At 38.0% G+C, this 23,606-nt stretch overlaps 1 protein-coding gene across 1 annotated transcript in view; it reads left to right on the top strand.

The window, feature by feature from the left end:
- Positions 1-23,606, top strand: part of LOC126249332 (Down syndrome cell adhesion molecule-like protein Dscam2) — a 562,422-nt gene that overhangs the window by 528,709 nt on the left and 10,107 nt on the right. Inside the window, exons 24-25 of the mRNA XM_049950988.1 lie at positions 8,071-8,223; positions 14,389-14,507. Coding sequence (XP_049806945.1) covers positions 8,071-8,223; positions 14,389-14,507 — 272 coding nt within the window. The remainder of the gene's footprint in view (positions 1-8,070; positions 8,224-14,388; positions 14,508-23,606) is intronic.

Below are 23,606 nucleotides of genomic sequence, written 5' to 3'. Positions count from 1 at the left end.
CACATTATCAAATACTACCACAGAAGAACTTCTTAAATGCAACCCTTTCCAGGTCTTCTCTGCCTTAACATTTTTCCATGAAATGAGGGATGCCAAAATCCTTCCCAGATCACAAAAAGTCATGTGCTAATACCTAATATATCTATGACATATCTTTGTCAGCTCTAAATCCATAGTTACTCCCAGCCCTGTGCCATGTGTGTTATATCTGCTTGAAGACGTGCCATGAAGAGTATCCTAAGAATACCAGAACAGTCCTATTCATGATATTCTTTTGCAGGTGCACTGCACTTGTTGTATACACCTATTTACTTCCTCAACAACTGTTTTTATACAGGCTGTTCATTTTAACAAAAGACACTGAAATATCTCAAAAACTACATGTGATATCTAAAAGTTATAATTCTAATTTGTTTCTCTTGGATGGGGACATCGAATGATGCCAAACTCAACCCACCACCCTAACCCATGCGTCAGTGGCGAGGATCAACATTGAAATCTTCAACAGGAACCCCCCTTTTTTATTTCAGAAAACAGTTCTATGTCAAAATCTACATACGTTTTTTCTAAAGCATTTTATTTGTTATGCCACAGATGGCACTGCAATCAGAGAAATAGAAATGGGTACACAATTGTAATTTATAACATACTACTCAGTGGCCCCTGAATACCCATTGGCACTTGGGACCTCACCTCCATGCCGGGAGGGTAGATCAGGCCAGTATTTCATAACTACTAATTGGAAACCCATTCACAATGTTGTATTCCTCCAGCATATCAAACATGGGACTACTTCAAGCACCACTGTGGCTGTATAGCCAACTAAGACATAACATGCAGTACACTGTGACTGGAGCTCATGTATCATGCAGATACAGAACAGATAGTGGCTCTAAACATTACAATACTTGTGCAGTCTTTATTGCCTGCACATATGCCTATCATTTGACAAACAGACGTGCAAGTGGATTATGAGTGTAGCAACCACAGAAGAAAAATTGAGATGATCCTGATCTACAGAGAATATAGAAGAAATGTTGAGGCTGCTGTTGCCTTGTATGCCAAGCATTTTTCAGAGAAAGCTCATTCTTGTTCATTCTTTTACAAGGTTGTAAATGCCTTTATGTCTGAGTGCAGCATACAGACTGGCAAAAGGAAATGAAGGCAACATGTTACAGGAGAAGCTAATGAACTAATTGTACTCATGGCAGCGCACCTCAACCCACAGATAAGTGCCTGGCAATTACACTGTATTGTCTCATTATACGTTATCATCCATGCCACGTGTCAATGCATCAAGAACTTCTTAGTACTAATTCCCATAACTTGGTAGTATTTTGTGAATGGGTATGCCAACAAATGCAAATAATCCACCCATTCTTTCCCAAGGTACTATTTTCCAGTGAGTCTACATTCATAAACCATGATAGAATTAACCAGTATAACATACATTACTGGAATGTATACAATACCCACTGGTAACAGCAAGCTGATCATCAATGTCCCTTGGTCAGTTAATGTATGATGTGGCACTAATAACAGGTCCATATTTTATTGATGGCACATTGAATGGATACAAATAGAAAACGTTTTTTGAACAGGAACGACTGGTACTACTACACAATGTTGGCCTGGATGTTCAACAGTGTATGTAGTTTCTGCATGACTTTTGCCCATCACATTATGCAATTGAGGTAAGGGAGGAATTAGACCATGTTTACACTGGTTTATTGTGTCATCAGAGGTGGCCCTATTAATTGGCCCTCTAGGTCACCAGATTTGACATCACCAAATTATTTTTGTGTGTGTTGTCCTCAACAGTGAGTATTCATCAGGGTATTGTCAGGAGTGCCAAGGGAAGTGTGATAGGACCACTATTGTTCTCTATACACATAAATGATTTGGTGGACAGGATGGACAGCAATCTGCGACTTGTTTGCTGGTGATGCTGTGGTGTATGGTAAGGTCTCGAAACTGAGTGACTGTAGGAGAATACGAGATGTTGTAAACAAAATTTCTACTTGGTGTGAAGAATGGCAGCTTGCCCTAAATGTGGAAAAATGTACGTTTATGTGGATGAGTAGGAAGATCAAACTTGTAATGTTTGGATACAATATTAGTAGTACATTGCTCAACACAGTCAAGTCATTTAAATATCTGGGCATAATATTTGAAGTGGAACAAGCCTGTGAGTGCTGGTAGGGGAGGCAAATGGTCGACTTCAGTTTATTGGGAGAATTTTAGGCAAGACTGTTTCACATGTGAAGAAGACCGCATATAGGATGGTGGTGTGACCTATTCTTGAGTACTGCTCGAGTGTTTGGGATCTGTACCAGGTCAAACTGAAGGAAGACATCAAAGCAATTCAGAGGCGGGCTGCTAGATTTGTTGTTGTAGGTTCAAACAACATGAGAGTGTTACCGAGGTGCTTCAGGAACTCAAATGGGAATCCCTGGAGGGAAGGCAATGTTCTTTTTGAGAAACACTATTGAGAAAATTTAGGGAACTGGCATTTGAAGCTGACTGCCAAATGATTCTACTTCTGCCACCATACATTGCACTTAAGGACCATGAAGATAAGAAATGAGAAATTAGGACTCGTGCAGAGGCATATAGATAGCCATTTTTCCCTGACTCTATTTGCAAGTGGAACAGGAAAGAAAATGACAAGTAGTTGTACAGGGTACCCTTGATTATACACTGTATGGTGGCTTGCGAAGTATCTATGTAGATGTAGATAAGGTGTACCAATAAGTGCCAATAGGCTGTGAAGACATGGTCGACTGAATAGAAATGCCTGTGCTGACATTTCTGCAGATATGCTTCTGTCCTGTGTATGGTCATTTGAAATGTAGATAACTAAGCTTATTGAAGTTGGTGGTAGTACATGTGAACACTTACTCTAATTGGAAAAGTAGAGTAGCATTCACCTCAAGCCATGGCCACAGTGGCACATTGAGTAGTCACCTGTTCAATATGTTGGAGTAATACAACATTGCAAATGTGATTTCCAATTACAAGTTGTGAAATACTAGCCTGTGCTATCCTCGCAGCATGGAAGTGGGGTCTCACATGGCATTGGATATTCAAGGGACATTGAGTAGCATGTTATAAATTATGATTGTGTTCCCATTTCTGTTACTCTGATTACAGTGCCATCTGTGGTAAAATGAAGAAAATGCTTCAGGTAAAACATATGTAGATTTTGCAGCAGAATTGTAATCTACAATAAAAAATGCTGGTTCCCTTTGAAGATTTCAAAGCTGGCCCCAGCCACCCATGCATGGGGTGGTGTGGAGGGTTGAATGTGCCATCATTGGATGACCCTCTCTGAGACAAACAAATTGGAATTATAACTTTTTTTGATTTGATGTGTAGTTTTTGAGCTATTCCGATGTTTTCAGTCAAAATAAATACCCTATATACACTAAAGGTTGTTGAAATTACACCAGGAATGATGGATATGACTGAAATAGATGTTATACCACCAATCGAGTACAGACCATGCCAGGTGAATGTGCAGGAATGATGGATATGACTGAAATAGATGTTATACCACCAATCGAGTACAGACCATGCCAGGTGAATGTGCAGGCCCTCAAGTTTCATACAGTATATATCACAATCTGTGTCCATAATCTAAAGTTTTGTTTTGTATTTGCTATGAATAATTTACTTACTAATTGTCTGATAGTTTGTAGCTGTAAAGAAGCAACTCTAATTGCTTCAAATTTTATTCCTGTTGTACTTACTGCATTGACATTTGAATTGTGACCATGTAGGTCAACATGGATGCTGTATAAGCACTCTTTGAAAAATTGTCAAGCATAATTATAATTAAGCTTACTCATGTTAAGACATTATTCATCAACAAGCTGAAAATGAAGTAGATGAGTCAAAGAAAAATTTATGTAGTGTTAGTGATATGTCCCAGGAACCATTATTAGTAGTTATTCATAGTTCCTCTACCTCTTCCACAATCTTCCCCATTACAGTTTACCATGACAATGGGGTCTAGTAAATCAAAAACATCCATTATCAGTAAATGATTCTCTCAGTTGCTTATGATATTTGTAACACAAACAAATGTTAGGTAGGAAATGAGGAAAAGTCACTTCAGCTGGTTCACCATTCCAAACTAACATAAAGATATATGAAACATAAAGGCTATGAATTTCAAATGGAAAAAACCTACACTGCATAATATGCTCAAACTATGAAATGACATATTAAGAACATACAGGTAACTAGATGAAAATGATCATCTCTTTGATTTAATTTTCCTGTCGTACTGTTGCTGAGGCTGAGTCCTGTACTGCCTTTGTAATTATCAGCCTTTCACAAATGTTGAAGTTTAATTTGCCCCTCTTTTACTACTAATTAATGATATTATTTCTTAGATCTAAATCAAGTTTAAAGGTGCTAATGAATTAATCAACAACAGCATCTTCCCTGTAACAAAGATCCACTGTTGCTGTGAAAATTCAGTAGTAGTTACCATCTGCACTGTAGTATATTTGTGCACTAACATCCAAAATAAACAATAAGCTGAATTCATTCTAATCAAATTGAGGCAATGTTCTCCTATTTAGTCTCTCTGGTTTACATGTCTGGTGCTACAAACACCAGTTATTCACTGTCATAAATACTGTATAACAAATAGAAAACTGATCCTTTACTTATTATGAAGTATATAATTCCTTTATCCCACACTATATAATTGTCACTCATTAATTTGTCAACAGAACACTAATACCTTTCACTAGAACAGTGAACAAAACTCCATGCTGAATATCTTACTGCCTTTTAGTTTATCGTAAATGTTTAACTTCATATACTCTGTCGTTTGCTACAGAGTTTTAAATGGTGTGTTGGACTTCTCTCTGTGGTGAGTGCTATTATTGTGCTGGAAAACCAAAGTTTCAAGTGTGTGGTGTTTTCAACTGAATGAAAGCAAGACATCATATGCACAGAGAAGTAATGGGCAGTAGTTTTAAATTTTTTAACAGTTGTTGACAATATACCATTTCCAGAATGAGATTTTCACTCTGCAGCGGAGTGTGCGCTGATATGAAACTTCCTGGCCGATTAAAACTGTGTGCCCGACCGAGACTCGAACTTGGGACTAGAGCACTTGCCTGTGAAAGGCAAAGGTCCTGATTTGAGTCTCGGTCAGGCACACAGTTTTAATCTGCCAGGAAGTTTAATATACCATTTGTTTGATGATAGAAATGTTCCAAACTATTTTCTTTTGCATACTAGAGGTACTCAATCATCTGTTGAATTGTCCCAGGAATTATACCATAATGAATAACTGATTCAAAGTAACAGTGGTAGACTATCTTTCTTGTGTCCGTGTTTATGGCACCTCACAAAATAAATGTCACAAAAGCTAAGATATTCAATTTGTTTGCTATGTAGTCTATATGGAGCTTTAAATTTTGTTTAGAATTTAGGACTAAGAATTTTATTTGGTTTGCTCTTGTGATTCCCTGATCATTGCAAGTTATTTGTTCTAATGATTTCATCTGAAATTACATCATGTGGGTTTTAGTGACATTCAGTTTTTGTCCATTTTGATGCTACCAGGATTTAAGTTTTTCTATAATATTTTTGACAGTTGCTGCAATTTTTTGAAGCATTTCATTTTGAACTGCAACTAATGTATCACCTGAAAATAAGAGTGACTGAACATCAGCAGTAAGTGATATTTAATTAGCATAGAACAGGAACAGATGAGACCCAACGTCATACCCTGTGGAATTCAATGAAAAAATTGTTTTTCAGTCAGATGAGTAATTGCTTAAATTTAATGTTAGACTTACTCTTTACTTCCTGTCTGTTGTGTATGAGCTGAACCATTGTGAAGCACTGTTCCTGATTCCACCAGTTAGTGATTTTTGACTAAGCAAGGAGTGATTCATTGAATTCAGTGCTTTTATTAGCGCACACAATATTCATGTGACATTTTTACCATTATTTAATATGGAGCATGTCTCTTGAATAAACTGACTTACAGAATTTACAGTGTTGTTTCCTTGCTGGAAGTCAAACTGGTTTTTAATAATCATGCCATTTATTGTAATGATTGTTTGAATTGCTCTTGCTATAATATTTTTAAGTATTTTAGAGAAGAGAGAAAGGGTAGTAATTCTTCTCATCTTATGTTGACACCTTTTTGAATACAAAACTGTAGGGCCTACCTGTCTTTTGCGCTACTACAAAAGGAAAAGTAATGCACAGTTTATAAACTTTGTTTATAACTGAAATCTTATTGCAACAATTTACAACACACCAATATGCAATGCTACCATAAACAGTATTGTTTCCTACTAAGGTTGGAGCTGACTGAAAACATGACAGTAATGTCTGATTTCTACTAAGCCTCCCACTCCCAGCAGGATTCCTTGTGGTGTAATGAGTAATAATATACCTGTAGATGAAATTATTTCTCTGTAACTTTACTTCAATTATCACATGTCCACACATACTTTTTTCAATAGAAATGACTGCAAAAGTGGCCTTATTTTTAAAGTGAGTTGTATTTAATATGGGAATGTATACTTTGATTTCTTCATTTCAAACATATCCATACAGAATATTAGTATATCCACTAATGCTAGATGATTTTGAGCAACGATTAAAAACTGTGTGAGATGTGTGAGACTACAAGAAACTAATAATATCTAATGAAATATATCAAATCATGTATATATTACCTACCACAGGTCACATTATTCATACAACATTATACATCTCATTGATAAACACACTTGATATTCACTACTAGATAGTTGTATTGATCTCCATGATCGCTACAGCTGAAGATGGCTGCCATGTGTGAACTGCAAATTAATTCTTGTGAAATAATTTACTATGAATCATGGAAGTGTGATTATTGGTTTGACTTGTTAGGGAACAAAAACAAACTGTACTCAGTTCATATTGTTGCATTGTTATTTAAGAATCATTGAGCAATGATTGTACGGGCAGTGGACTTATAATCGGGCTTCACTCATCAGATTGCCAACATGGATTGTGGGGCATTTGGTGAAGGAGAGATTATTATTTCCCCTGATAACAATAGTGTCAGTGATCTCATGGTAAGTGCTATGCACTGTTTGAACAGTGACCTAAGTAATCATGTAGTTGAAGATGATTCAGCTGGAAGAAAGTGACAAAGTACAAAGGAACAGGTCTCCCCCCACCACCACCACCACTACCACCACCACCACTATCAAGACAAGCACTGCAAACAAAACAGACCGTCGAAACTCCCAGAGTCATAAAGTATTATACATGTGACATGTGTCAAAAAAATGACAGGACACCCTCTAATCAATGGAATAATGAAATATTGGTCAGACACTAAAAATTTAACTATTTCTCTGGAAATAAAAGAAAGCCATTAATTATAAAATCTCTTAAATGGTTGACCTGGTATGAAAATAAAATACAGGAATAAATGTCGTACCAGAATTCCTAGCCCCATATAACTACTGAGAAGAAAATAAACTAATCTTTGAAAATATTGTACAATACAAAGATTCTCCAAATTTGAAGACTGCAGTCAGCATTTTGCTCAATATTATTTTCCAGGATTTGATAAAGATTTATATGGGTAGCTCCAAGACCGTATATGACCTAACTATCTAGAGACTCTATGTATATTATTACTATTATTATTATTATTATTATTATTATTATTATTATTAGTATGGTATACTCAATTTATGACTAGTTTATAGTGGGGACAGGTATTAGTTATTAATTAATACCCTATTTTTTTTTGTAAATAAGCATTCACAAAGTATATAGTAGAATAACCATTAATTAAGAACCTTTGTAAATGTGGCGGATGGCTGTATGGCAGTTGCCTAATGTCAATTTTTAAAAAAAGGGTTACAGTACTCTTTGTGAAATTTTATTTGTCATATATCCTCACAGAGGTCATCTCTTTCAGATTTCCCCCATTGTTGATAACCGTCTTGTATCTGACAGATGTTTATGGCTTACCTTTTTTAAAATTTTAGCTGCTAATCCTTCTGTGCTTTTATATATTTTTTCCAGAAGCAAGAGAACATTCAGAACCAGAAACTTCCATTCCTGAAATTCAAACCACTGTTGCACAAGATAATAAACACAACATAGCTCGAAGAGAGCAGTATTATGCAACAGTTCGCAAGTTACCTCCATCCCCTGCAGGACTTGAATGCATTCCAGGTAAACCTGTTGTCTGTTTGTAACTAGCATTTAATACTTTCTGTCACATTTATTTTTGTACCAGTTTGTGTGATATGGTTTGCATAGCATAAACAGTTATTCATTCATTTTAACATTTTATTCTGTATAATGTATTATGAAGGAGAACCTTCTGGAATGTGAAGTGAATGGAAATATATAACTGCAGATAAAACCAGTTGTTACAAGCTGAAGCTTTACATTATGTGAATATGTCATCAAAATTAGTCTGTTTATGGTGTTAATTCAAAGCTCTACTTAGACCCTATGTACTTTACATATAATTCCAGCTGGTGCCAATAAACATGTAATTCAGCATGGAACCCATTAATTCAAAAATAGATACTATTTTACGATTTATACCAGCCACCTCCTGTTGATCCAACTCATCTCCTCCACATTTATGTATGTGTGCTGGTGCTCATAAATGATAAACAGTTAATTGTGTACTATAACAATGTTTTTTTTATTTACTACATACATGGCTTCTACAATCTCTAACAAGGATTAGCAGAGCTAGAATAGAACTAGTCAGTAAATTTGCAGTAGTAATGGCTAACGATAAAAGTTTGTAATTTTCAAACAATGGAAAATCCAGGATGGAATGTAACAGGTAAACCTGTTGTCTATTTGTAACTAGCATTTAATCCTTTCTGCCACATTTATTTTTGTAACACTTTGTGTGATACAATTTGCATATCATAATCAGTTATTTGTAGTTGTGAGACTGCAGTCGTGTGTGTGTGTGTGTGTGTGTGTGTGTGTGTGCAAAAGAGAGAGAGAGAGAGAGAGAGAGAGAGAGAGACTCTGTTGTGTATTGTTGACAAAGCTGTGTGTGTGTGGTGTGTGTAAAAGAGAGACAGAGAGAGACAGATTCTGTTGTCTGTTGTTGAAAGCTTTATTTGTGACAGTCTTTTTGTTGTGCCTGTCTGTGACTCAGCATCTCCACTATATGGTGAGTAGCAACTTTTCAAGTTTGTAACTTTGTTTCTGATCTACCTCTTTTTCCCCAAAGGTTTACAAACTCTCTGTCATATGCCTATGTAAATTGTAAGGGTTACCCAGAAAGTAATGCACTGCATTTTTTCTTCAATTGTTTATTGAGTGTAATGAGAATTACATACATGAAAAAATGGTGTTTTATCTACAAATCCTATTTTTCCGAATAATCTTCATCCTGTTCTATGGTCTTCCTCCAGCGTGAAACAAGGGTGTGTATGTGCTTGTCCTGGTGGTGGAGCCAGTGTTTCACTGTGTGAATCATCTCCTCATCACCCTCAAAATGTCTTCCACAAATGGCATCCTTTGATGGCCCAAACAAGTGGAAGTCTGAGGGGGCTAGATTTGGTGTGACAGTCATGGGTAGTCTCCCTAACTGCTGCAAATCGTGGAGCTCCACCAAAACTGCCTTCTGATGACCTCACCCTCTGTGCCCAGTGACTAACTATACTTCTGTCAACAGCAGATCCTCCATAGACTTTGCACGAGTTTATGAATATTCCCCACAGTTTCTTTCTCTGCAGTGAGAAATTCAATGATGGCATGTTGCTTGAATTGTACTTCGCCTACAGACATTATTTTGAATCTGTCCTGCAGCTACACTATCTGTCGTAACTTACGGAAACTTGGTGCGTTCACTCAGGGGACTTCAAATAATACATATGTAATGTTTTACATTTGTAGCAATAGTTTTAGGTTAAGAAAAAAAAAGCAGTGCCTTACTTTTTGGGCAATTCTCCTATATACCCCAAGGCTATGCAGCTAGTCTAGACTTGGTCCTTTGCACTTAATATCACTTTAAATGCTTTAAGTGCTTATTGTATGCAAAATGCATGAAGTTTTACAATGGTACAAAGCCCATGTTAAGCTGTGGGTCTTCGCATAATTGGCTGGATGGCCAAATTTACAGCTCAGATATAAGCCACAGGATCATGATAGTAAATTACTGTGGTTATTAAAACAGAGCTTTAGATTGATAACTAATTTAATACCTATATTTGGGCAAACTAGCACCAAACTGAAGAATCAAACTCTAAGTGAAACACATTTTTATAACTTAATGTCATGGCTACATACACTGATAAGCCAAAAACATTATGACCCTCTACTTCAAAGGAAGTTGTCCTATCTTTTGTACATCATACAGCAGCAGTTCAGCATGGCATGGATCTGACAAGTCCTTGGTTGTTGTTAGGAGGTATGTGGTATCAGATGTTTATGCATAGATCATGTAGTTACTGTCAATTACAGTCTGGCAGTTTGTAGGTGATGAGATGGTGTCCAACAGCATTCTAGATGTGTTCCATTGAGTTCAGGTTAGTTGAATTTGGAGACCAAGACATCAATGTGAGTTCACTGTCATTCATCAAACCACTAGAGCAAGATACAGAACATGTGATACAGACATATATCCTACTGGAATATGCCATTGCCATTGTGGAAGACCTCAGGTATGAAGTACATGAAATATATTTGCAGTTGCAAATATTGACAACCACCAGTTATATAACGGAATGATGACAATGGAAATTTGTGCCATTTCAGGACATAAACTTATATTTTCCACTTTTTGTGAGTGGGCATCTTACCATTACTGTATCTGAGCATGCTCCAAGGTCAGACCACACTTTCATATGTCATCAACCATATGTCTACAACTTGCACTCATACATTCATTATGCATACTCCTGTACAGAGGAAACATTTTAAATGAAAGTCACTTGCCAATGGTCAGCCAACAGATGCATGCATGCATTACATTTTAATTCTGAACAACACAGACACTCAGACACTGCAATACTGTATCAATTCACTGACACCGGGTAAGCGAATTCCAATAAAAATGTCTTCCCTGAACAGGAATATACATAATGGATGTACAGCTGCAGGTTGTAGAAACGTGGTTGATGACATGTGGAAGTTTGGGTCTGACAATGGAGCATGCTGAGATATCTGATGGTAAGGCAACTGCTCATGATAAGTGGGAAATCTGAGTTAGCGTCCTGGAATGACACAAATTTTCATTGTCATTTTTCCACTATACAGCTGATAGTTATCCATATTCTCAACTGTGAATACATTTCATGTATTCCATAATGGTAGTAGTCAGTGTCTGTTGCTTTGGGCATGGTTGCATGTCCAAAGGAACATTGCATCATAATTCTGAACAACACAGGCCCTGCAATATCGTATCAAATATGAAGGTATACAGGTGGCCCCAGTTATGTTCATGTTGCCTATAGCTGTCGTGGTGCTTTCGATTACTACTACAGGCCTCATGGAAATCCAGGTGAAAGTGTTGCATAGTATAATATTCTCCCAATCAGCCTATGTCTTTGAAAGAACAAATGTTACGAACATCTGATTATCTGAATGATGGTGTATCCAGAAATCATCATTGACCTGGTGTAAAGAGAAACATGACTCATCTGACCAGACCAATCTCGGTTATCCCTCGTGCACTGTAAATTGTAAGTGGTTACATTGTTGGGTCATAATTGTGCCTGCCCCAGCATTGTACTCTATCATCAGGTCTGCCACCTATTGTGCTTTACAGACCAGATAAGCTTCTGGCCTCCACATTCTGTGATAAGGCTTACACGTCCAACACGTTGTCACTCACTCATGGTTTCACCATCATTCAATGACTTGTAATAGGTGGTCATGACAGTAACACATGAACAGCTGACCAGCTTTGCTGTTTCTGGTGTGTTATTTCCAGGTGCCAGGCCATAACAAACTGGTATTGTTCAAAGTCACTTATGTCAGTGGATTCCCCTGTTGGTGGCCCTTATTATTGCTTGAATGATTACTCATTTCTCTCTGCTCCACTTATGTATTTTTCTTGCCTGAAACACCAGTAGTTGGATTTCAGTCTCATGGTAAGCAGTGGTTGGTTGGTTAGTTGGTTGATTTGGGGAAGAGGACCAAACAGCAAGGTCATCGGTCCCACCAGATTAGAGAAGGATGAGGAAGGAAGTCAGCTACGTCCTTTCAAAGAAACTATCGAGGCATTTGTCTGAAACACTTTAGGGAAATCATGGAAAACCTAAATCAGGATGGCTGGACATGGATTTGAAGCATCGTCCTCCCAAATGCAAGTCCAGTGTGCTAAACACTGCACCATCTCACTCTAGGCAGTGGTCATAATGTTGTGACTCATCAGTGTATAAACTAACCTCTACAAGAACAGCTGTTTTCAATGTCCTGGAAACAACACGAGTCATTCACAGTATCCCAGGAAAGCATTCATTGACAGATGTGCTCCTAATGTGATGCTGCCATTGGTGAGAACACTGGCACTGGTATATCACTTCCTTACCATAATACTACCAGGGTTGTAACTTGTTCCAAGGCTGTGTTATGTATATGTCATGTAACATTATTTCCTGAGTTACTGTCTGCAGATAGAATCTTTTCATAATTAACAAAGTGTAACCCAACAACATTATAATGACAAGCCAATGTTACTAGTAATATTTTGTGATGGCAAGAACAATTTGGGACTGTTTGTATAGTGTAATCAATAGCACCCTAGCCTGCAAGACAGAAATGTGAGCCAGATCCAGACAGAATGCGTGTGACAGATTAACAACCATTTCTGGTGGACCAACCAGCCTGAGTGTGGTTTTCAGGTAGTTTCTCATACTCATTTAGGCAAATACTGGGCTGTTCCACATTTTTGATCAAAGAAAATTCAAGACACTGACAGTTGAAATATAAAACATCTCCCACTCCATCTGGCCGACTGATACAGAACCATATAATTATTATTTTTGAGTAAAACAGTCTTGATCGTGGAAATATTCCTTTAATGGCATGTTTTGCCTTTGTAGGGTATCATCAGATTGTCATGGATTGAGAGATGACAAGTGCAATAAGGCAGTGATAGAATTGCACACATCTTGCTCTACTAAATGTAGTGCAGTGAAAACCACCTATCACAGTAGATGATGTCGAGCATGCATACAATATTCTCAGCTGTATACATGCTTGAAGTATTCTAATTTAATAGGTGATTTTCATTGCACCATTTTTAGTGAAGCTAGATGTGTGCAATTCTGTTAACTGTGGTCGTATCACTGCACCTGCCATCATGAATGTATTGGAGGCACGTGCCCTGGTTAGCTTAATCTGGATGTATGTTTATCCCACAGCATAATAGTTCTACAAGTGTCTCTCAATCCATGATAAACTGATGATACTCTGAAAAGGCAAAATGCATCACTAAAGCAATATTTTCAAAAGCAAGACTGTTTTATTAAAAAAAAAAAAACCAGCTAAAATAAGTTCTCATACAGAACAAAGCTTATACATTTCATAGGCATGTGGCACACAAGACTTTCCCTCAATATGTAACTGGCAACTATGAACAGGAAGGCCATTGCCACAATGTGAAGTTAAATAAATTTGCCAAAATTTGAGTACAGCAGAGGTAAGAACTAGATGGGTTAAATGCCAATGAAAAGAAGAAGAAGAAGAAGGAGTGAAAAATTGGAAATTGTGCAAGAAACACAAAAATTTGGGAAGGTATAGGAAGAAAATGAATCTTTAATAAATGTGAACGATACTAAAATTGTAAAATAGTCATATCATCACTAGAGCAAGTCTGAATTGGTACAGCATTATAAAACAGTATATATAATTATCTTTCTGAAACAGGACTGTAAGCATCTGCGTTTCTTCTAAAAAACATTAATACAATGAAATTGATTAATGAAGTAACCACAAACATTTACATGGGAAAGTTAAAGTTTAACATCCCAGCAGTATCAAGAATTAAGATAATATTTCTTCAGTTTTACAAATTTGAAGAAAAGAGCTAATGGTGGCATTTCTGAAGGAACCATTGCTGCATTCAAGTGAAAAGATATAAGGAAACCACATACTATATTTAAATCAGGATGCTTAGACCAGATTCTAAATCATTCTATCCCTAAATACAAGTCTAGTTTCTCAATGAGTACATCACTCTGCTCAGAGATAACTTTTAATTTTTAATTTTAAACATAAAGGTTATTTGGCTGATTAAGAATTCAAAATGTACACCTCAGTGCTAAAAAAATATTGTTCTTGTATCAGCTGGAATGCATTCTATGTATATTAATTACTGTAAGCCTTGTGCTCATGAAAGGCATTTTGTTGCAGAGTACTCAGAAGATATTAGGCCATATGCTACTTTCCATGTTGCTACACCAGTCAACACAGAAAGCACAAAAATGCAGACATTTGTATACCGTGAAGGTGATGCATCACCGACTAGAAAGGTATTGTATTTTGCAATATAATAGTAAACTTCACTATAGTTCCAAAATATACTTATACTTTTCAATATAGTGTGCACAAAGAAGAAAATTTGCTATTACAATTAATCTTGTTTATGATGTTAAAGAATGTGACATTCTATGAAGAGTTATGTGAACAGCAAATAATAAATCAGTTCCAAAGTTCAGTCACTAGGTTTCTCTAATTACCAAATTAATCTACTTTTATAAACACAGCTTTAAACTGACATGCCATTTAAGAGCAACACAGCATCTATAACAGACACTAAAAATGGAAATGAGTGTATGGCATTGCTTGCTGGGAGGCCCAATTCAGGGGAGGTCGGCCGCCGAGTGCGAGTCTCATTGCAGTCGATGCCACATTAGGCAATTGGCATGCCAGTGATGAGGATGAAATGGTGATAAGGACAACACAACACCCAGTTCATAAGAGGAGAAAATCTCCAACCCGGCCGAGAATCGAAACCGGGCCTGCTGCATAGCAGGCATCCATGTAATCACTCAGCTAAGCAGGTGGACAGACACTGTACCATACAAATAAGGTGATAGCATTGTGTTCAAAAGCTTGTAGTTCATTGTAGTTGAAGTTTGCAAAACAGAGTCAATGACTTGCAAAGCCAATATAATTATCTTTCTTCTGTGTTTGTACCTTGAACCTACCTCCATTCCTATGACTGAAGATCTTTTGTTTTCAATTGTACAAAGCACAGACTTGGACTATTGTCTATTATTTGGTGTGCAGGCAAAACAATTTTAAAATCTAAACCAGAATTCAATGAAAGAAACTTTTTGGCCGAAATCTGACTCAGAATGAAAACAAAAATGTAATCTGAGCAGGTAAATAAAAAAACAGCAAGTGCCAGTACTTTTTTCATCATTAGACTACACTTATAAAAATTTGTTGGGAGAACCAGTGATCTGGACGTTTTTGAAAATAAGTTTTTAGAAAGATTTTAATCATGATTATTCTGTGTAATGCACTCTTTATCATTTATCTTTTCTAAAAATTACCATAAAGTCCCATCAAAATTTCTGCAAAAACAAATATTGTGACAGCTATTTCAATTATCTGAGAATTTTGTCTTCATCTATCATCTTCCTATTTCAGAATCAGTAGGAACTGACAGAGTTTGGACTAAAAAACATTTGACAGTCTTTCTGTTGTTTTCATTTGTTGCGGTATTTCAAATGCTGTGGAAACAATTCTTGGTCCAACATAGCAACCACCCATAAATAGATAATTTTAAAACTAGGGCAGCTACAGCCAAAATAAGTATATATGATTGACTGGCCAGATCTTACAGCATATCATGTGTATACAAACTGATTTTAAAACTATTAAAATATAAATCTGAATGAAAAGTTGAATAGTCCATTGTAGCTGTTTGTAGCTGTTTTTATTTTAGTCAACTAGAAAGCAGTTGTGTGAGTCACCGATTGTGTGAATTTCTAATCAATTTCAATAAAAACAACTACTAAAGACTAGTGGACTTGTCATTCAGTTTTATATTTTAATAGTTTTAACACCTGTTTATATGCACCTGATATACTATATGAATTAGTCAGTCAATTACCTACACCCGTGAATACTCAATGAAGAAGCAGTTACAGCATGGATTGCATGAAACATTTAATCATTTTCTACCTGTACACACTAAGTTCCATTTTTGACAGCACTATATAAGTCAATGAATGGTTCAGATGGCTCTAAGCATGATGGGACTCAACATCTGAGGTCATCAGTCCCCTAGACTTAGAACTACTTAAACCTAACTAACCTAAGGACATCACACACATCCATGCCTGAGGCAGGATTTGAACCTGCGAACCAGCAGCACAGTTCTGGACTGAAGCGCTTAGAACTGCTCGGCCACCTTGGCTGGCTGTAACAAAAGTTTGTACCAGTTTCCATAACATTATAGATTCCACTGAAGAAACTTGTACAATACAATAATTCAGCAAAAGAAGCATGTCATTCTTTCTTTGCATGCTCTACTTCAGTCTCCGTAGCTTGAAAATCCCTGTAAAGTACCTGAGAGAAAGTAATTTAAATTGTATAATACTAAGCTTTCCTCCTGTTCCATTCAAAATCAGCACAGGGCCAGTGACTTTTATATGTTGCTTTTATGTTATCACATATAAAGCATGTGAGCTAGGTTTTTGATGTTCTAGGAATCAGTTATTCTCACCTGTTATCACAGAGAAGGTTATTTTGTTCAAGGTAGATCAAAAACATGGTTCCTTTTGAGGTGCAGCAGCCTTTTCAATAGTTGCAGTGGTGAGAGTTTGGAAGATTAACTGATCAGGCCTTGCAACATCAACTAAATTGGCCTAGCTGTGCTGGTATTAGAAAACAGCTGAAATCAAGGAGAAATTTTTCTCAGGACATACAACTCTTCAGTATGGTTAAATGATGGTGGTGTCCTCTTGGGTAAAATATTCTGGAGGTAAAATAGTCCCCCATTCAGGTCTCCAGGCAGGAACTATTTAGGAGGATGGCGTTATCAGGAGAAACAAAACTGACATTCTACATATCAGAGCATGAAATGTTAGAACACTTAATTTTATTATTTTATTTACACGCCAGGTCATGTAGGACCAAATTGAGGAGCAAATCTCCAAGGTCATGGAACGTGTCAGTACATGAAATTACAACATAAAAGTAATAAAAGATAAAAATAAATGTTCATGAACCTGAAAAAAGATTTTTGAATTAGAGTGGCAGCCTATTGAAAATGGATGCAGCAGTATACTGCATACCTTTTTTCAGAAGACTTAAGGTAGTCCGATCCAAATGCAGGTTTGATTTCTGCTGAGTATTAACCAAGTGAAAGCTGCTTATTCTTGGGAATAAACTAATATTGGTAACAAGAAATGACAATAAGGAATATACATATTGAGAGGCCAATGTTAAAATACCCAGACTCATGAACAGAGGTCGACAAGAGGTTTGTGAACTCACACCACTTATTGCCCGAACCGACCGTTTCTGTGACAAAAATATCCTTTTAGAATAGGAACAGTTACCCCAAAATATAATACCATATGACATAAGCGAATGAAAATAAGCAAAGTAGACCAATTTTTGTGTCAAACGATCACTCACTTCTGATACCGTTTGAATACTAAAAATGGCAGTATTAAGTCTTTGAACAAGATCCTGAATGTGGGCTTTCCACGACAGCTTACTGTCTATCTGAACACCTAGAAATTTGAACTGTTCTGTTTCACTAATCATATGCCCGATCTGTGAAATTAAAATGTCAGGTTTTGTTGAATTGTGTGTTAAAAACTGTAAAAACTGAGTCTTACTGTGATTTAGCGTTAGTTTATTTTTTACAAGCCATGATCTTAGGTCATGCCCTGCACTATTTGAAACCAAGCCAGTGTTGCACGTAACATCCTTTACTACCAAGCTAGTGTCATCAGCAAACAAAAATATTTTAGAGTTACCCGTAATACTAGAGGGTATATCATTTATATAAATAAGGAACAGTAATCGCCCCAACACTGATCCCTGGGGCACCCCCACTTGGCAGTACCCCACTCAGACCCCACATCACAGCCGTTTCAACATTGTGAATAATGACCTTTTGCTGCCTGTTGCCTGCTTCACATCTTCTGTGCAGCGAGCTACGATAATTTAAGTATTAACTGTATTTTTCTTACATGTCACTTCTTCTTCCGTGTGTTTTTGCTTTCAGGAAGCTTTAATTTTCAAGTACTAGCAATAGTGTTCCATAGATTTCATGTTTGTTTTGAATACAGTCAGAGTGAGTCCCTTTAGTCAGCTGTAGTGCCAGTAGTGCTAGTGTTTGTGTTGAATACAGTCCAGAGACAGGTAGTGCATATTTTCATTGTTTTCAACAAGAAGTGTCTAGTAACCACAGTTTAGTCAGCTATCAGCCTCCTTTAGTGAATTATCAGTCTAGTTAAAAGTTGATTAATTCTCTACAGTAAATTGTTGATTTCTTAGGCAGGATGGGATGCGTGACTGCCGTATATGGACGCAGGAGGAGCTGGCCACTGTTCGCGAATAGCTGAACGTGTTGATGGCTGCGGTCAGCCATCTTCAGGCTGCTGCCTTGAAGTTTAGCGGCAGTGGGGAGTCTGGTGCGTTGCATGGTACACCACAGGTGTTACATGCTTCACCCACGGTCCCTGCTGTTGAGACATCTTCGTGGGTACCGGGCGCGGTTGTGCCACCCACTCCCCAAGGGGAGTGGCGGGTTCAGCAGCATTCACGATGCACGAGGCAGAGGCTCAATGTGGAGGCTGGCCGTGTGGCATCGCCCGCTTCTTCAGCAAGGTCCGAGCAGGCAAATGGCGGGAGGGGTTTAAGGGGTTTATTAGTGATTGGGAGCTCCAATGTTAGGCGGGTGACGGAGCCCCTTAGGGAAATAGCGGAAAGGTTGAGAACAAGGCCAGTGTTCACTCTGTCTGCTTGCCATGGGGTCTCATCAGAGATGTGGAGGAGGCCCTGCTATCGGCGTAGAGAGCGCTGGGTGCACTCGACTGCAAATTGTTGCTCATGTCGGCACCAATGACTCCTGCCGTCTGGGTTCAAAGGTCATCCTCAGTTCATACAGGCGGTTGGCGGAGTTTGTGAAGGCGGAAAGCCTCGCTCACGGGGTGGAATCTGAGCTAACTATTTGTAGTATTGTTCCCAGAACTGATCGCGGTCCTCTGGTTTGGAGCCAAGTGGAAGGCTTAAACCAGGGGCTCAGATGATTCTGTGGAGATCTGGGGTGCAAATTTCTCGACCTGTGCTATCGGGTGGAGAAATGTAGGGTCCCCCTGAATAGGTCAGATGTGCACTACATGCAGGAAGCAGTTACAAGGGTAGTGGAGTATGTGTGGAGTGCACATGTGGGTTTTTTAGGTTAGAGAATTCCCTCCATAGGCCTGACAAGACACCTCCTGAGACGCGACAAGGTAGTAGTAGGAAAAACGCTACAGGGAATAACAACATTAATGTGGTAATAGTAAACTGAAGGAGCATCTATAAAAAGGTCCCAGAGCTGCTCTCATTAATAAACAGTCACAATGCCTACATAGTACTAGGGACAGAAAGTTGGCTGAAACCAGATGTAAACAGTAATGAAATTCTAAACTCAGATTGGAATGTATACTGCAGAGACAGGCGGAACAGTGGAGGGGGAGGCGTGTTTGTAGCAATAAAAAGTGCAATAGTATCAAAGGAAATTGACGGAGATCTGAAATGTGAAATAATTTGGGTGAAGGTCACGGTTAAAGCAGGCTCAAACATGGTGATTGGATGTCTCTATAGGCCCCCTGGCTCAGCAGCTGTTGTGGCAGAGCACCTCAAGGAAAATTTGGAAAATATTTTGAGTAGATTTCCTGACCATGTTATAGTTCTGGGTGGAGATTTTAATTTGCCGGATATAGACTGGGAGACTCAAATGTTTATAACGGGTGGCAGGGACAAGGAATCCAGTGAAACTTTTTAAGTGCGTGATCTGAAAACTACCTTGAGCAACAGAGAACCGACTCATGGCGATAACATATTAAACCTTCTGGTGACGAACAGACCCAAACTATTTGAAACAGTTAATGGAGAACAGGGAATCAGTGATCATAAAGTGGTTACTGTATCGATGATTTCAGCCATAAATAGAAATATTAAAAAAGGTAGGAAGATTTTTCTGTTTAGCAAAAGTGACAAAAAGCAGATTTCAGAGTACCTGATGGCTCAACACAAAAGTTTTGTTTCAAGTACAGATAGTGTTGAGGATCAGTGGACAAAGTTCAAAACCATCGTACAATATGCATTAGATGAGTATGTGCCAAGCAAGATTGTAAGAGATGGAAAAGAGCCACTGTGGTACAACAACAGAGTTAGAAAACTGCTGCAGAAGCAAAGAGAACTTCACAGCAAACATAAACATACCCAAAGCCTTGCAAACAAACAAAAATTACATGAGGTGAAATGTAGTGTGAGGAGGCATTCAGTGAATTCGAAAGTAAAGTTCCATGTACTGACTTGGCAGAAAATCCTAAAAATTTTGGTCTTATGTCAAAGCGGTAGGTGGATCAAAACGAAATGTCCAGTCACTCTGTGACCAAAATGGTACTGAAACAGAGGATGACAGACTAAAGGCCAAAATACTAAATGTCTTTTTCCAAAGCTGTTTTGCAGAGGAAGACTGCACTGTAGTTCCTTCTCTAGATTGTCGCACAGATGACAAAATGGTAGATATCGAAATAGATGACAGAGGGATGGAAAAACAATTAAAATCTCTCAAAAGAGGAAAGGCCACTGGACCTGATGGGATACCAGTTCGATTTTACACAGAGTACGCCAAGGAACTTGCCCCCCTTCTTGCAGCGATGTACTGTAGGTGTTTAGATGAGCATAGCATTCGAAAGGATTGGAAAAGGGCACGGGTCATCCCCATTTTCAAGAAGGGACATTGAACAGATGTGCAGAACTATAGACCTATATCTCTAACGTCGATCAGTTGTAGAATTTTGGAACACGTATTATGTTTGAGTATAATGACTTTTCTGCAGACTAGAAATCTACTCTGTAGGAATCAGCATGGGTTTCGAAAAAGACGATCATGTGAAACCCAGCTCGCGCTATTCGTCCATTAGACTCAGAGGGCCATAGACTTGGGTTTCCAGGTAGATGCCGTGTTTCTTGATTTCTGCAAGGTGTTCGATACAGTTCCCTACAGTTGTCTAATGAACAAAGTAAGAACATATGGACTATCAGACCAATTATGTTTGGATTGAAGAGTTCCTAGATAACAGAATGCAGCTTGTTATTCTCAATGGAGAGAAGTCTTCCGAAGTAAGAGTGATTTCAGGTGTGGCGCAGAGGAGTGTCGTAGGACCGTTGCTATTCACAATATACATAAATGACCTTGTGGATAACATTGGAGGTTCACTGAGGCTTTTTGCGGATGATGCTGTAGTATATCAAGAGGTTGTAACAATGGAAAATTGTACTGAAATGCAGGAGGATCTACAACGAATTGACACATGTTGCAGGGAATGGAAATTGAATCTCAATGTAGACAAGTGTAATGTGTTGCACATACACAGAAAGAAAGATCCTTTATCATTTAGCTACAATATAGCAGGTCAGCAACTGGAAGCACTTAATTCCATAAATTATCTGGGTGTAGGCATTAGCAGTGATTTAAAATGGAATGATCATATAAAGTTGATCATCGGTAAAGCAGATGCCAGACTGAGCTTCATTGGAAGAATCCTAAGGAAATGCAATCCAAAAACAAAGGAAGTAGGTTACAGTACACTTGTTCGTCCACTGCTTGAATATTGCTCACCAGTGTGGGATCCGTACCAGATAGGGTTGATAGAAGAGATAGAGAAGATCCAATGGAGAGCAACGCGCTTCGTTACAGGATCATTTAGTAATCGCGAAAGCATTACGGAGATGACAGATAAACTCCAGTGGAAGACTCTGCAGGAGAGACGCTCAGTAGCTCGGTACAGGCTTTTCTTGAAGTTTCGAGAACATATCTTCACTGAGAAGTCAAGCAGTATATTGCTCCCTCCTACGTATATCTCACGAAGAGACCATGAGGATAAAATCAGAGAGATAAGAACCCACACAAAGGTATACCGACACTCTTTCTTTCCACGAACAATACAAGACTGGAATAGAAGCAAGAACTGATAGAGGTTCTCAAAGTACCCTCCGCCACACACTGTCAGGTGGCTTGTGCAGTATGGATGTAGATATAGATGTAGATGTAGATGTAAGAGGTGAACTAGTTGTGAGCTACTCCCGTATTCCATAATGGTCCAACTTCTGGAGCAATATTTTGTGATCAACCCAATTGAACACCTTATTTAAATCAAAAAAGATGCCAAGCATTTGAAACCTTTTGTTTAGTCCATCCAGTACCTCACAGAGAAAAGAGAATATAGCATTTTCAGTTGTTAAATGACTTCTAAAGCCGAACTGTACATTAGATAGCAAATCGTGTGATATAAAATAATCAGTTATCCTTACATACACAGCCTTTTCAATAACTTTTGCAAACACTGTTGGCACATAAATAGGTCTAAAATTATCTACATTATCCCTTTCTCCATTTTTATAAAGCGGCTTTACTACTGAGTACTTTAATTGCTCAAGAAACTGACCATTCCTAAAGGAAAAATTACAATTGGGTAAATACAGGGCTAACATGTGCAGCACAGTACTTTAATATTCTGCTAGACACTCCATCATAGCCATGACAGTCCTTAGTCTTCAGTGATTTAATTATTGACTCAATCTCCCTCTTGTCTGTATCACAGAGGAGTATTTCAGAGGACGACGGTTCAACCCCGCGTCCGGCCATCCTGATTTAGGTTTTGCGTGATTTCCCTAAATCACTCCAGGCAAAAAATGCTGGGATGGTTCCTCTGAAAGGGCATGGCCGACTTCCTTCCCCATCCTTCCCTAATCTGATGAGACCGATGACCTTGCTGTCTGGTCTCCCCCAAAAACAACCAACCAGTATTTCAGACATCAATCTCGGAAAGGCATTTGCAAGAATGTTATACGATTTTCTGTAGAAACTAAATTTTTATTTAATTCACCAGAAATGCTCAGAAAATGAGTGTTAAATACTGTACATATATCTGATTTATCAGTAACAGAAATATTTTTACTGCGAACTGGCTTTATTTCATCGACCTTGTGCTGCTGACCACACTCTTCCTTCACAACTGACCAAATTGTTTTAATTTTATCCTGTGAATTAGCTATCCTATTTGCATACCACATTCTCTTTGTCTTCCTAATAACATTTTTAAGCACCTTACAGTACTGTTCGTAATAGGCTACTGTAGCTTGATTGTAACTACTTCTAACATTTAGATATAATTCACACTTTGTTCTACATGATATCCTTATCTCACTAATCATCCACCCAGACTGCCCATTACTGCCCCATTTAGAATGTTCTAATGGAAAGGAACTCTCAAAGAGCATGAGAAATGTGTTAAGGAAAGCATTGTATTTACCACCTATGTTATCAGCACTATAAACATCCTGCCACTCTTGTTCCTTGACAAGGTTTGAAAAACTCTCTATTG

The sequence above is a fragment of the Schistocerca nitens genome, chromosome 3 (assembly GCF_023898315.1).
Source record: "Schistocerca nitens isolate TAMUIC-IGC-003100 chromosome 3, iqSchNite1.1, whole genome shotgun sequence".
Lineage (NCBI taxonomy): Eukaryota > Metazoa > Arthropoda > Insecta > Orthoptera > Acrididae > Schistocerca > Schistocerca nitens.
Note: the sequence above shows the minus strand (reverse complement) of the source record. Positions and strands in the feature narration are given on the sequence as shown.